The sequence below is a fragment of the Amblyomma mixtum genome, chromosome 3, assembly GCF_055824585.1.
Source record: "Amblyomma mixtum isolate Tamu chromosome 3, ASM5582458v1, whole genome shotgun sequence".
Classification (NCBI taxonomy): Eukaryota; Metazoa; Arthropoda; class Arachnida; order Ixodida; family Ixodidae; genus Amblyomma; species Amblyomma mixtum.
The window spans coordinates 202,282,334-202,296,976 of record NC_143014.1 but is presented as its reverse complement, the minus strand read 5'-3'; the positions used below and the strand labels follow the sequence as shown (position 1 = coordinate 202,296,976).

The following is a 14,643-nucleotide window of genomic DNA, read 5'->3' as shown; positions in this document are numbered from 1 at the left end:
AAGAACTCTTCAAGGAAAAATGCTACTGGTGTTTGGAGGATATTTTGTTCCGAAAGCAACACTACGCTAGTCGCGGAGCCATTTCGCGGAGCCGAGGAAAGGCCATACTGCGCATGCGCGAAGAGCAGGGACGTCACACTGCGCACAGCTGGCGCGCCGCAGCCGTCGCTGCGCGGGTGACTCAGAAGTGCCGCCGCTGCGCTCGCAAGTTGCGCATGTGCAGTAGCGGCGCATAGCTAGCGTGCCGGGGCCGCCGCCGCTGTCGTGCGCTCTCCATCGCCTCTGTCTTTCTAGTCAGACCAATAAAAAAATTTTTATACGCGATGGGATTCGAACCACCATCCTTTCGTTCCGCAGCCGAGCGTGCGGATGGCTACTCGACTTCCTGCCAACGCATAAGTAGTTCTCCTTGTCTAGGACGCTGGAGAGTGTTTACAGAAAGGCGTCGAATCAGACGGATGCCTCCCAAACGCCCTCCAGTGTCTCCAGCATTTAAGATTCACAAACTATTGTGTACGCAACTAACATCTTAACCACACACAAATGACACAAGCAGCAACACCGCGCTAAATGATTTCGCCTCACCGCACTTTAGGGCAACTAAGTGCTCCCCCCTCCTCCCCCTGAATTTTTATTAAAAGATCAGTAGGCCTCAAGAACATTGCGGAATGATATGACAGCACTGAGGACAAAGTCAGAAATAACGCATGCGATGACGATAATATGTTGTCATGCAACAAAGACGACAATTCAGCCTATTTGAGAAAAGTTGAGAGAAATCTTCAAAGATTTAAGACTCTCGACTGTATGCATTTTCGCATTGTCATTGTTTGAAATGAGACGAAGAGACGGAAAGGAGAACACTATGCACGCTGCACCATGCTTAGATAGGATGCCGATTAGACTGCGGAAGAAACCAGACAGGGAGTGAATTCCGCTTTAAGGAAAGTTAAAGCTAGGGAAATTAGAGCAAGCAGGAGGGTAATAGGAGAAAGGGAAAGGGGGAGAGATAGTACGAAGTCCTACAAGCCAGTAACGTTTCAAGTTGATTTCGTGCAGAGTAGAAGCACTGAATGGCCCTCTAAGGGGGCGGAAAAAAAGACTGGGGTGCCAGGGGAATTGAACAAAATATCAATCAACGTAATCAAACAAAAGATGCAGTTTGTCACTTGGTGTACTGCAATTGCTTCAGCGGTGGAAAGGCCATCGCAAGTAGCCTTCCTAGATATTGATAGGGCATGCGACAATGAAAACCACCGTCAACTAAGGCAAGCCTTGGAACATGAGGTCATGGCTAGTGAAACAGTGTATTCGTTAAAGTAAATCTCTGGATAATGTGAACACTACATATGAATTTGGAAAGGAACAATAAATGTAGAAAGTGTATACATAACAGGGCATCTACTTTGAGCAGTACTTTATGCAATCTGTGTTAGAGAAATACCAACCAAAAAAATACAGTGAGAAGATAAGGTCTTATTTTATTGCGTGGAATCGTAAGAACAAGCCGAAACGCTTCACTTTCAGCGGGTATGCATGCTATTGATATCTTTCTTCTAGCAGACAATAGGGAAGACCCTGCGTATTTAAGAGGACGGTCAACTGAGGTCGTAAGAATGAAATGAAGCGCAGAAAACAGTTCTGTGGCTGTGGTGCACAATAGATATGAAGTAATCAGCGCCATCCAAAATGGTGCAGCGGTTCTGGGTTTCACACTAGCAAACTTGTTGACTGCTCAAAAACGCAAATTGGGGCGCGAATTGGTTCCTGTGAAGCGATACAAAAAGCGTAACGACAGACGACACAAGAAAGCAATAACATGGGCGCACACTCGCAACTGAGATTATGCACTATGTCTCTAATACATTCTTGCAAATATCATCGAGAGCCCCAATCACAGCTTATAGCCACATAGAGCGATTCCGCTAAAATCGCTCAGAAGAAGGCTCACAACTAGTCAGAACAGTGCAAGGTACACAATGATAAAATGCAGTCAACAAAATGAAACTAAGCAGTCAAGGAGCATTTCCCAAGTTAGCGCTTATTTGTGAGAAAGTACATACATAGTTGATACGAACGCACGCTAACATTATCTTAATTCATAAGAAAGGAGACGTCAAGAACTTGAAGAATTACAGACCAATCAGCTTATTGTCCGTTGCCTACAAGGTATTTACTAAGGTAATCGCTAATAGAGACAGGACAACCTTGGACTTTAGTCAACCAAATGATCAGGCAGGCTTTCGTAAAGGATACTCGACAATAGACCACATTCACACTATCAATCAGGTGAGAGAGAAATGCGCAGAATATAACCAACCCCTATATATAGCCTTCATTGATTACGAGAAAGCATGTGACTCAGTGGAAACCTCAGCTGCCATGCAGGTATTGCGGAATCAGGGTGTAGAAAAGTGTTATGTGAAAATATTGGAAGATGTTTATAACGATTGCACAGCTACTATAGTTCTCCAAAAGTCAGCAATAAAATTCCGACACGATCTCACGATCTCGCCAATGCTATTCACCGCCTGCTTACAGGAGGTATTCCGGGGCCTGAAATGGGAAAAGTTGGGGATACGAGTTAATGGAGAATACCTGAATAATTTGCGATTCGCTGATGACATTGCCTTGCTAAGCCACTCAGGACATGAACTCCAAAGCATGATCAATGAGTTAGACAGGCAGAGCAGAACGGTGGGGCTAAAAATTAACACGCAGAAAACCAAAGTAATGTTCGACAGCCTAGCAAGGGGACAGCAGTTCGCAGTTGGTAGCGAGGTGCTGGAAGTAGTAAGAGAATATGTCTACTTAGGGCAGGTATAGTGACTGCAGATCCGGATCATGAGAGGGAAATAACTAGAAGAATAAGAATGGGGTGGAACGCATATGGCAGGTTCTCTCAGATCATGGATGGCAGTTTACCAATATCCCTCAAGAGAAAAGTATACAATAGTTGTATCTTACCGATACTCACCTATGGGGCAGAAACGTGGAGGCTAACAAAGAGGGTTCAGCTTAAGCAAAAGACAACGCAGCGAGCTATGGAAAGAAAAATCACAGCTGTAACGTTAAGAGATCGGAAGCAGGCGGAGTGGATGAGGGAACAAACGATGGTTAATGACATCCTACTTGAAATCAAGAGGAAGAAATGGGCTTGGGCAGGGCGTGTAATGCGAAGGCAAGATAACTGCTGGTCCTTAAGGGTAACAGAGCGGATTCCAAGAGAAGGCAAACGTAGCAGGGGGCGGCAGAAAGTTAGGTGGGCGGATGAGATTAAGAAGTTTGCGGGGATACGGCGGCCGCAACTGGCAAAGACCAGGGTTAATTGGAGAGACATAGGAGAGGCCTTTGCCCTGCAGTGGGCGCAGTCAGGCTGATGATGATGATGATACGTACGCGATTCCGTCATGAGCTCAATGGGATAGTTCTCTATTCATAAGATTATTGATCTATTTCCTTGCAGTAAAAGCAGCTGTAGATGTAGAAGGTAATCGGAAACGTCCACAAAGAAAATGAACACAGCGTTATTTAGCTCGATATGTGGGATCATTGCCAACATAATTGCACTTTCACTTGCGGATCGCACAGCCGCGATTAGCAGCTTTTCCAACGCCGGCGGTAACAGAGCTCCAGTTAAACCGAGCCGCGTTCCTTCGGCAGCGCTTCCAGCCCGAGGAGCGCAGACACTCGAAACGGGAAGCCCGCCTGTGCCTGCAGCGTTCGTGCAACGCCGCGTCTCTCAGCCGCCCGGCAGCAGATTGGGGACGGAAGGGGTCGTTCGCTCGCGCTGGCGTAACTCGCGTCCGTCGGCGAAGGAGACGAAAAAGAAAAGGAATGGGGGTCGATTCCGTTTCCTTTTCTTCTTCGCTTTCGGCCTTGCACAACTTTGCGCCTCTCTCGCCGTCCTCCTCCTCGCACCTATCGTTCCCACATTTCTCCTCTCTCGCGGGAAAGAAAGCAGGGCAACAATAAACACGTTCCCGTCTGACCTACAATGCATTCAACTTGGCCTTGACTTCGCCCGTTGCATGAGCGAAGGCGAAAGCGGGGCTAACGCTCGCCGCTGCCCGCGCCGAGCGGCTTACGCCAACCTCTCAAGCGACGGCGCGCCGCGGCTGCCACAGTCTAGAGCCTACTGGAGCGGAAGTTGCGCTAGGCACTTCCTCCCGCTGCCGGTGGGGAAGTCCATGTTCGGGCCCTCTTAACGCTCGGGGCGAACGCGCACGACACAGTTCTGAACATTTTCGGAACAATGACTGAACATTTTCAGGTTTTCGCTAAACATTCTCTGGGACGAAAGCAGACACGCGGCTCTGGAGCGTGCCTTACTTTTGCCGAAAGATGACGCTCGCGAGTCGCTCCCGAGCGAGGTAACGGGGAGCGATCCGCCGATGAAACGCTGACACACCGTAACGGAGAACGCACAGTGCGTCGACGATGCTCGTGCGCGCTTGTCGACGTCTAACGGCCGTAAAGACCTCGCACCTGCCAATGACGCGACGCACCGTGTCGTGTAATGAGCGTGCGCACGACCACTGGCCCGAAATTTATCCGATGCGTTCTGTAAGGCGCACTAATTTATATTTGGAGAGCGAACTACGTGTTGATGCCATGTGCGTAGCGATGCTATCACGAAGGCCCACGCTTCAGAGGTGCTACACTTGTTTTGAGTCTGAGCCTCCAGAAAGGTTTGGTTTGGTTTGGTTTTATGGGGTTTAACGTCCCAAAGCAACTAAGGCTGTGAGAGACGCCGTAGTGGAGGGCTCCGGAAATTTCGACCACCTGGGGTTCTTTAACGTGCAGTGACATCGCACAGCACACGGGCCTCTAGAATTTCCCCTCCAAAGAAATTCAACCGCCGCGGCCGGGATCGAACCCACGTCTTTCGGGTCAGCAGCCGAGCACCATAACCACTGAGCCACCGCGGCGGCTGAGCCTCCAGAAAGATGCCGTGTTCGTGTCGCTCACCTCTGTGCGGTACCGCTCGCTAAAGAATTCCCATTGCTGAGTAAGGTTTTGGGGGAGGGGGGCACTTGGTTATTCGTAGAACTAGCGCTTTAACTTATACGCGTGACAGTACAGAATTAAATAGACGAAGGCGCCAACAAGTAACGCGAGCTTCGCATTGTTTGTTATGCTGCCTGCGTCTCCCTCACTACCGTTTACTACCGTCATATGCAAACGCGCAGTTATTTCCTTCCTGCCGAGGTCATGTCAAGCGTGAGGAGGGCGTCCTTCTTTGTCGCGCAACAAAGACCGACAAAAAAAAGAGACGTGTTCTACTGTTCGGGCTATTATAAATTGGCGTTAGAGTATTCAACGTATCGGTGTCGCCTGGTGTAAACCCTCGCGCGCAACAACCTCTTTGATGAAAGGGCACACGTTCTGCCGGGTCACAGGAAATAATCAGCGGCTCTAGCTTTGCCATTAGTTAAGGAAAAAGCGGAAGTGTCTAATGTAATTAAAGAAGAGTGCCAGCACAGCTCGTGCTCAGAGCTCGAGATCTACGATTTATCCGCGTGAATTCTCAGTGTCACAAAAACTGAGGTCTCGTTTGAAAGGCAGGAAATTTTAGAACAGCTTAGAGATGAACGTGGTCGTGGGATTGACATGCGAATGGCGTTTTGTGGCAGTTCCTAAAGATTATTTTTAACTAAGCATCCAGAAGTGGATGGAACGCTGAGGTGTGTCCGAGCTTCCAAGCCGATCATTTGAATGTGAATAAGGTGAAATGCTATTGCCAAAGACAGCCACATTTTGGTGACAGAACAAAACGTTTGACGCTTTCCTAGCCATCTCCTAAAAGTGTGCCGCAACCATAGTAAACCTGCTTTGGGAAACATCACCTCGGTGCGGTAAAAGGTTTTTCTTGCATCCTAGAAGTTTTTTTTTTTTTATTGTTGTCAGTAGTGTTCACCTTTGCCTGTACCCATAATAACACCGTTCAGAAGACGTGAATGATAGGGAGCATTCGAATCAGTGGAGCAAGTTCATAAGGGCAGAAATTTGTGAGCAAAGCAGGACCTTTCCAACGCCAGACGCGTGACATCATTTTGTATTGTCATTCTGTATTATCATTTTGTATTATGTGCACAGCAGAAAGATTTCATGAGGTTATAAAGTTATGCGAAGCAGTGAAGCGCCCGCGAAAGCCAATATTGTATAGGCTCACAAGCTGACTCTCTAGAAGAGACCTCCTCCGCGTGCGGACGACCTAATGGCGCATATGTTGTTCATCAAGCCTAAGAAGGCAAACCGAAGAATACGGCAAGAGCGGGGGTACGTTAATTGGAAAAGGCTCACTAGAAGAGCGGCCCGAAGGTAGCATGGCCTGGCAGCGCGGCTACATTCTAAGAAGGAAGGAGTGAAAAGAGAGTAAACTGGGTAATTTACTCCCTTTTATAATAGGCAGTCCGCTAGAGGACAACTTATTCCCTTATTACTCCCATATACGAGTATCCGTGTTTAAAGGTTAGCTACAGCCGTAGACCCAACGCGAAACCTTCCTCGTGCCCCAACTTTCGCAGAGCGCATGGACGGAGGACGTATTCTGCGGGCCGACAGCTTGCGCTCTCCCTGCAGCTCGCCACCTTATGCAAACTCGCGCCGTGACGCAACGTCAACAGCGAACCCAGGGGACGTGTGTGCGGATCGCCGTCGACGCCGAAGGAAGGCGTTGCTTTGCGGGGCCAATATTCGGCCAGGCGGGAAAAAAAGAAGAAGCCGTCGAAAAAGGCAGGACAGTTTGTCGAAGTGAGCTGTCGCATGCAGGCTTTCACTTCCAGGCAAAGCTGTTACATAAAACATGTTCTCGCGCGCTGACTTCCAGACGCAGGGGGTATATCACGAGTCAGCGCAATGGGAAAAAAATAGGAACAAAATATCTAGAAAGAAAGAAAGTACAAATGCTGCGGAAACTTGAACTGGAAAAAAAGAGAAACGAAAAGAGGAAAAAGCGCAAAAAAAAAAAGAAGCTGTCACTCCCCCCTCTTCTGTGCCCAAATCCATGTGACAACCGTGGAAGGTTGGAGGAAAAAAAAAAAACAAATGGCGAAAAAGCCAGCATCAGTCATGCGCGTAAGTTAAAAAGCGCTCTCAAAAGGGCCCGCTGAATTTCTCTGTGTATATATGCGGGACACCAGGAAAAGACGAGGCTTCGGCGGCGGCCGCCTCAGAAACGGAAATGCGGGCATTCCTCCTCCGGGCGCACGTTTTGGGCGTGCAACGTGTGGCGGCGGCAGCGGCCATGGAGGATCTCGTGATATATGGATCCCAGTGCCCCCCACCAAAAACAGGAAGAAGACAGAGGCCTGTGCATGATGACAATGACGTTGTTTTTTTTCCCTGGCTTCTCAAGATACGAATTTGGCTAACATTCGTGAATGAAATGCTCAATGAGTGAGTTTTGAGTATTACTCTGAAGCCCGGCGTTGCTTGACCTCATTACTGATCGGAAACATTTTCTGGAGTTTGTGCGGTCAGTGAAAACGTACTGGGCTGTCAAGACTCACCGCTAGACAATTCCACCGTGTATTCTCTGCTCTAAAGGTGCAGTCTTCCTCGAAAGTTTCTAGGTCGCCCGGTTTGCTGTTCTGCCTTGCAGTGGTATTTTTAAGGAAACACTCCAAGGCTCCAGAGGCGTGAGGAATACGGTTATTCTAACCAACTAGAGATTTAAAGCAAGGAGACGCAACTCAAGCCGCACACCACCGATTAGCTACAACAAAAGTGGCACAGGGACTTTTGGCCTACTCTCAGCGCTTCGTGGAAGAAAGCTCTGGTTTTCACTTCAGCATTTTCTATCCGCCAGTGATATTTGAAATAAATAGACTCTGAATGAGTGGAAATTGTATTAATGTCAGACGCCTTCATGACTATTTCTCTGCGTGTCAGGTTAGCATGACTTCTGGGATTTAACCTCCCAATAGAAAACAAATGTGTCAATATTTGTTCGCACACTACTTTTCGCGCTTAATAGTTCATGCGACCAATGCGCTTAAATATACTGAGAGTAGAACAAAGAACACGCTGATACTTGATTCCCAACGCTTCAGCTTTAAAGAAATCGCGATAAAAGCAGTTGTTGTTTTCTGACCCATCATTTTCAGGGCGCTATAAGCTTACCAGCTTCTCCACGATTACTTTTACTTGAATAACAGCTCAATTTCATAGTACTACTGACTAATTTTCGTAAATGCCCATCCTCATTTCCACTTTCTTCTGCGCATTTTTTTCCTTTTTTTTTCTACTAGAATGAACATTACGTGTAATGTTTTTTGCCGCATTACAGTGTTTGTTCACAAAGAATGCAATACAAAAATTAGTGCATTTCTCATGCCAAGTCTTGCTTTAATTCTAAAAAGAAACTCGCGTTCACCTTCACTGTGCGGTTGTGCGAAAACGAAGGCTGCTAGAGATGCAAACCAAACCACAAATTCAGATTTGCAGGCTTAACATAAATGAATCCTGCCGTAATGAGGCATATCCACTCTCTATAGCCGACCATATGCGGCTGTGCTGAAGATGGCAATGGAAGAGAGGGGTATACTGTAAAGAGTAAAAGCACATTCCACATTACGCTTTTGTTGATAGGGGCAGGGGATGTGGAGAGGAGTCGAGAAGTACAACGCGGCCTTCAGAGAAGCAGTTACGGGTATAAATTCACAATGCACAATCTTGTTGGATTTCACCGATACAGGATGCCAAGGCGACTAAAGCGACTCTTAAGCAGAGCACGCGTTTGGCACAGCCTGTATGCCGCAATACTTTAGTGGCACTGCTAGTCGTTCCTGCGAATAAGTATTTTAACTCGCGAGTTAGGCGGCTAGTTCTGAAGCAATGGTACGCACTTATGTATTCCCGGAATTTTACAGAGGAACCGGCTGGCCACTCACTGAACCTGGAAAAACCAGCATGCAGCAGCCACATACGAAATTATAAAAATTCCGGAATAACAGCGAAAACACTAGTTGAGTAAGACCGTGAGAGCCTCACAACCAGGATCCTGAAGCTGTTTGTACATCCGTGATAAAAATTGAACTGGCCTTGCAGGGTGTCCGGCTCGTGTCGTTTCACTGCTCTAGCGCTTCGTCTAACCTGGCAGCCTTTCGCAGTCCCTCAGTAATAATGGAAGTAACACTAAAATGAGCCCGGTGGCTACACATGCATGAAAGGAAGACTGAGTACTGGCGCAAAGTTATGCTAGAGGAAATGAGTTTTTCCTTTTCTTTCACCCGAAACAACTGCAGTGGTGTTGAGGAGAGTACAGATATATAGCAAACTATATAGGCGCTAATCGCACGGCTAGTTCCGCTAGTAGCCAACGGCAACATTAACGGCACCGTCATCTCTATGATATAGGACCCGCTTGCTTAACCACGAGCTCTTAAAGTCAATGTCCCAAAGCAACTCAGTGTGAGGAACGCCATAGTGGAAGGCTGCGGATAATTTCGACACCAGGGGTCCTTTAACGCGCACTGACATCGCACAGTACACGGGCATATAGCATTACACCTACACCGAAATGCGACCGCCGAGGCCGGGATCGAACCCGCGTTTTTCGGGTCACCAGTCAAGCAGCATAACCACTGAGCCACCGCGGCGGTTGACAGAGATTAACAGTCTACGGCAATTGACTACTGGAGAGAATTTAGGCTGAAAAGGAGTATGCGAAACGGAAACTGTTAGGCTTAGACCCGGAGCTAGGATGTTGTACGATTTCGTTGCCTGTATGGGTTGTGCTTGAATGCAAGTCATTTAAAGAATTTAACTTAGTCAGTGGCTGTCCTGACCAACAGGAGCACGCGATATCCATATTTAAAGAAGGATTCAGCAACTTTTGAGGTAAACATCACTGCTGTTTTCTTTTTTATAATCTCAGGAAGGCTCCCGTAATATCACGACTGTGTGGACCTGCAGTAGCAAGGCGCAGTTGACAAAAAGGTTACGGAACACAGGCAGTGGGAAGAAAGTTTTCTCGCGACCTTGGCGCACAGCCCTGTATCTGAGAGCTGCACTGCTGCTTCGAGCATACCAATGTTGGCACCACGACTTTACTTTACCTTTACATAAATGGCTGGGCCGGAAATAAAGTTAGCTTTTGCGCAGCTTTCGTGAACAGCTGCGCCGATTCTGCCTCATATAGAGTATTTACGAGCGAGCAATAAGGGCATGCATGCAGTCATATATATATATATTGCTCAAGAGGAATGCAAGACGCGAAAGTCTGTTTTTTTTTTTTTTTTTTAGGCAACTACCTGATAACAGCTTCAAGGAATGCTTCGGCGCGGCAGACAAGGACAAGACGTAGAAAACACACCTCCTGGCGCTCTGTGGTGTGTTTTCTACGTCTTGTCCTTGTCTGCCGCGCCGAAGCATTTCTTGAAGCATGGATCGCCAACTGGCCTACAAAACAACCCTTCTAAGCTGATAACAGCCTTAGTTGTGAAACGTTCGTGTTTATGCGCGCTTGAAAATGTGCCAACACGTAGCTGCGGCGCACTTCCATAACGTGATTTATTGGCGGTATTTTTGTTTGGGAACTACTGAAGCGGCCTGGTGAGGAAAACTTATCCCGATGCCTCCGCCAGCTACAAAGCTTTTGCGTTGTTTTCAGCGCGCTTTGTTTTCGTCGGCATTTTTCGTTAGCAACACTTTTTGCTCTACTACGCTACCGAGAAATTCTGCCCCAATGTGTCCATCGTTAGCATACCAGCCGCTACTAACTGTCAGACCAAAATGCACTTGTCAGTAATTTCTCGTGTATCAAAATTACCACACAACTCAGTGAGCGGCTTTAAGAAGGACTTCAGCATAGCGCAACACAAAGCACACATCACGTAAAGGTGTGTGCTTTGTGCTGCGCAATGCGGTACTCCTTAAATAATGAACCAACTAGCCCTCAAACAAACGCCACAAAAATTAAGTGAACGGGGTTTTAGTTATTGCCTTGTGCCTTGAAGCGTTGCGCAGCTCGCTCACCTACTTTGTGGTCTTACTCGCTCCTTGAGGGCCTCAATCTGTCATCCACACAGCGCACTCCCGACCGAGCGGGCGGCACCGCAGATAACGTCTAAGAGGCACAATTCCGTGCAAAGCAAGACATCGGATGCTCCAAACATCGTTGTTTCATGCGTGTATTGCTGCAAGTACTAGTCAGAAACAGTTTATGATATGAATCGACTCATACGAATAACAATGGCTCGTCAAATGCGCAAACAGTAGAGGTTCACACCGTGTACAACATTCTCGGCCAAAAATCTGGAAAATTGGAAAACTGTAAGATATTCTTATGAAAACATTGAAGTTAATGGTCCGTTCTTCTGATGTGTAGCAAAATCATTCTTTTAAAGTGTTTCCATAGATCACATCGAGCAGTTAAGACTGCCATAGAAAACCAATGGGGAAGCTTTCGACGATAGCAAGAATGTTCATAGGAAGAAAATGCAAGACTGCTGTCGGGTGATCTGCGGATATACTGATTGTTATAGTGAAATCTTGCGTTGTATGAAAAAATTGCGTTCATAAACGGCTTCCCGCTCAAAAATGCTTTCGTCCAGGACTTTTAGGTATGTACGAGAAGAGTCATGTTTCTCTGGTGAGGAGACAGACCAACTCTACACCACACAACATGTGGCTGTCAGAAAATCACGCAGTCGCGCACATACAGAATCCCAAGCCGGAGCAGTTGGAGGCCGAGCTGTCCAGCGGAGACCTGCACGACAGGGCATGCGTTGCAGCCCTGGACTAAGAGACCCTCCCGTCTTACTCGACATTTGATACTCTCGAGAGCAAGTGATGTTTTTCACTCACTCTTGGCGTTAGCAGTTGTTGGCACGTCTCATCTTAGCTACTCACAGCATGAATCCTGGTATACCTTGAGATGCGATCAGTGACGTTCGAAAGTGCAAATAACCTGGACAATATGATCTGTATCAACGCAGTTTTTTTTTTTCTATTTCACAGAACATTGAACCAAATTGGAATGCCTGCGCTTTGGATACGAGACCTGTAGCTAGACACTGCGGCACAGTGGTTATTGGCACCGAAATTTTCTGAACGCGTAGTGAACACTCAGGGCTGCTACCTCATCGGCGCTACACTTTCACCAATTCAGCTATACGAAGCATGATACAGCTCGCATTTGTGTGTTTGCTTTCCCAACCACGACAGCAAGAGATCGCACGAATGTAGCAAAAATGTAGTAACAGTCTCGCTACTACGTTTTTACTAACGTTTTCATGTTTATAAGAGAGATCCTCAAAAAAATATATACATATATATGCAACGATTTTTACGGACAGCATAGTGAATCAAAACGAGAATATGAACCAGCATGGCGAGCGGCATAGGACGGTGTGCTGCGGATTCACCGCAAAGGGTGCCGCAAAATGCAAATCCGACAGCGACTTGCCTTGCTGGGGCAGATTTACGAGGTGAAAACATGTACCTGTGGAAGTGTTGAAGATGCCTCTGTACCGGGCCGCGGCTCTGAGGCAATTGACGTTGAAGAGGGGCGGGAACCAGTCCGGCGGTCCAGCCATGGGGCGCAGCACTTTCCAAAGTCGGTAGAAGCGATGTAGGGCCTGGCAGACGAACACGCAGGCGGCCACTGCGATGGTAGCGAGCAGCACGCGCTGGGTGGCCGTGGTCACAGTCAGCAGCATCACGTACCGCCACGAGAAGGCCGACGTGGCGCTGGACACTGCCGAAAACGTGCTCGCCACGATGTTCAGCATTTCTAACGTCTCGTTGCGAGTCCACGGCTCTCTGATCACAGTTGACTTCAGCTACGTCGGTCGTTGGCACAGAGCGGGACACAGTCTCACCACGCACAATCCATCGGGTAGGCCGTCGATGCGACTCGCGCGCTGACGCCCACTTGGACTTTCTTCCAAAGTCCACGGCAGCGCAGCTCCCTTTATCCCCCCTACCGCTCACGATCCCGAACTGTGGTCGCCAGCTGAGCGCGTCCTGTAGCAGAATCTCCCTACTCTTCTTGGGGTGGCTGAGGTGAGCTCAGTTTTCCTCAGTAAGTTGTGTGAAAGCTGGCCACTCAATACCTCCTTGCAGGCACTAAAGTCCACTCGACGAGCTTGTCTAAGACGTCGAGAACGTGATATCGTCTCCAGCAAGCACCGCGTTGTCGAGACGAGTCAGATGCAAGAAAACGATCGCCGATCAGGCTTCACAGCGTGCCCCACTGACGACCGGCCGAAGAACACTGGCGCAGCTCATGTGGGCTCCTTCGGCGATGTGTCGAGGTCGATGCTGTTGGTCTCCCTATATCGACGCCGACGAGTCCAGAGCACTTCCCACAGTCTGTTGGCCTTGAAGCGAGTCCCGCGCTGTTTTACAAAATCGCTCCAGGAAAGGGGACGGCACTGCTAGTTCATCTACAAAGGGCAGACAAAAAAAAATAGCACAAGAAAAAAACAACGCTAATTCTGCCTCCACAGGTAGCTGCCGCAAACGCTGCCCCTCACTACTGTCTCCCGACCGCCGTCGGTGTGGGAGCTACTCTCGAAGTGCGCCCCGTGCGCGAGTTCATCCATCGGTCGCGCACTCTCTCTGCCGTCAGACCCCCTTCCTCACACCAGCAGCCCCCTCCTCGATGCGTACGTTACACCGTGGGCTCTGCGAGAGAGCAGACACGGCAGGGAAAGTGAACGGTGGGTGACGGCGGAGGTGAAAGTTGCGCCGGCGCAGCGGCGGAAAGAAGGTCAAGACGACCGCTCGCCTCGTTCCAGCGGCGGTAACAGCCCGATGGATTTCACTGCCTGTCGGCGGCATCTGGCGTGCGCCTTCAACGTAACGCGCGCCTGCGCCGGCAGGACTGACAACAGCCGCTTTTGCACAGGCACCTTGAGATGCTGCAGTCGCTTTTCGGCGCTCTTGTCTGGTAAACGAACGCACACGGCTCTAGTTCGGGATCGCGATGATATCCCTCGTTTGTGTAAATCATGGGGCAGGAGCTGCAGCAAGCCTTCAGCCAGCCTCGAAGTACGCTCTCGGTTGCAATATCGGTCGAAGTCCAAGGTTTGAACGAGAGTCCGCTATTAGGTTCTGGTGTGAGTGAGTGAGTGAGTGAGTGAGTGAGTGAGTGAGTGAGTGAGTGAGTGAGTGAGTGAGTGAGTGAGTGAGTGAGTGAGTGAGTGAGTGAGTGAGTGAGTGAGTGAGTGAGTGAAGTGAGTGAGTGAGTGAGTGAGTGAGTGAGTGAGTGAGTGAGTGAGTGAGTGAGTGAGTGAGTGAGTGAGTGAGTGAGTGAGTGAGTGGTGAAGTGAGTAGTGAAGTATTGAGAGTTTATGTTAGCGAGTGCACCAAAGAGTGAGCGAGAGAGTAGTGAATGGGTGTGCGAGGGAATGAAGGTGAGAGAGTGAGTGTGCGAGAAAGTTACAGTGCGAGTGTGTACGCAGACGCCTGAATGAGTACGCTAGTGAGTGTGATCGGAGTGAGCGAGCGTGTGAGTGAATCGACGGAGACTGTCTAACAGGGCCGGTCGTCCGTTCCTAACGAGCGACTGGGTGAAATACTGAGTGATCGAGTGTGGGAATGAGTATCAGTGAGCGAGTGTGTGAACGAGAGTGAGTGGGTCAAAGAGAGCTTGAGAGCATGTGAGCGAGAGAGTATAGAAGTGAATGA

General features: G+C 48.6%; 1 protein-coding gene across 1 annotated transcript in view; it reads right to left on the bottom strand.

The window, feature by feature from the left end:
- Positions 1-13,666, bottom strand: part of LOC149353318 (cytochrome P450 4V2-like) — an 80,850-nt gene extending 67,184 nt beyond the window's left edge. The window contains exon 1 of the mRNA XM_089582471.1: positions 12,452-13,666. Within this exon, the coding sequence (XP_089438597.1) occupies positions 12,452-12,740 (289 nt within the window). The 5' untranslated portion in view covers positions 12,741-13,666. The remainder of the gene's footprint in view (positions 1-12,451) is intronic.
- Between the last annotated feature and the right edge of the window lie 977 nt (positions 13,667-14,643).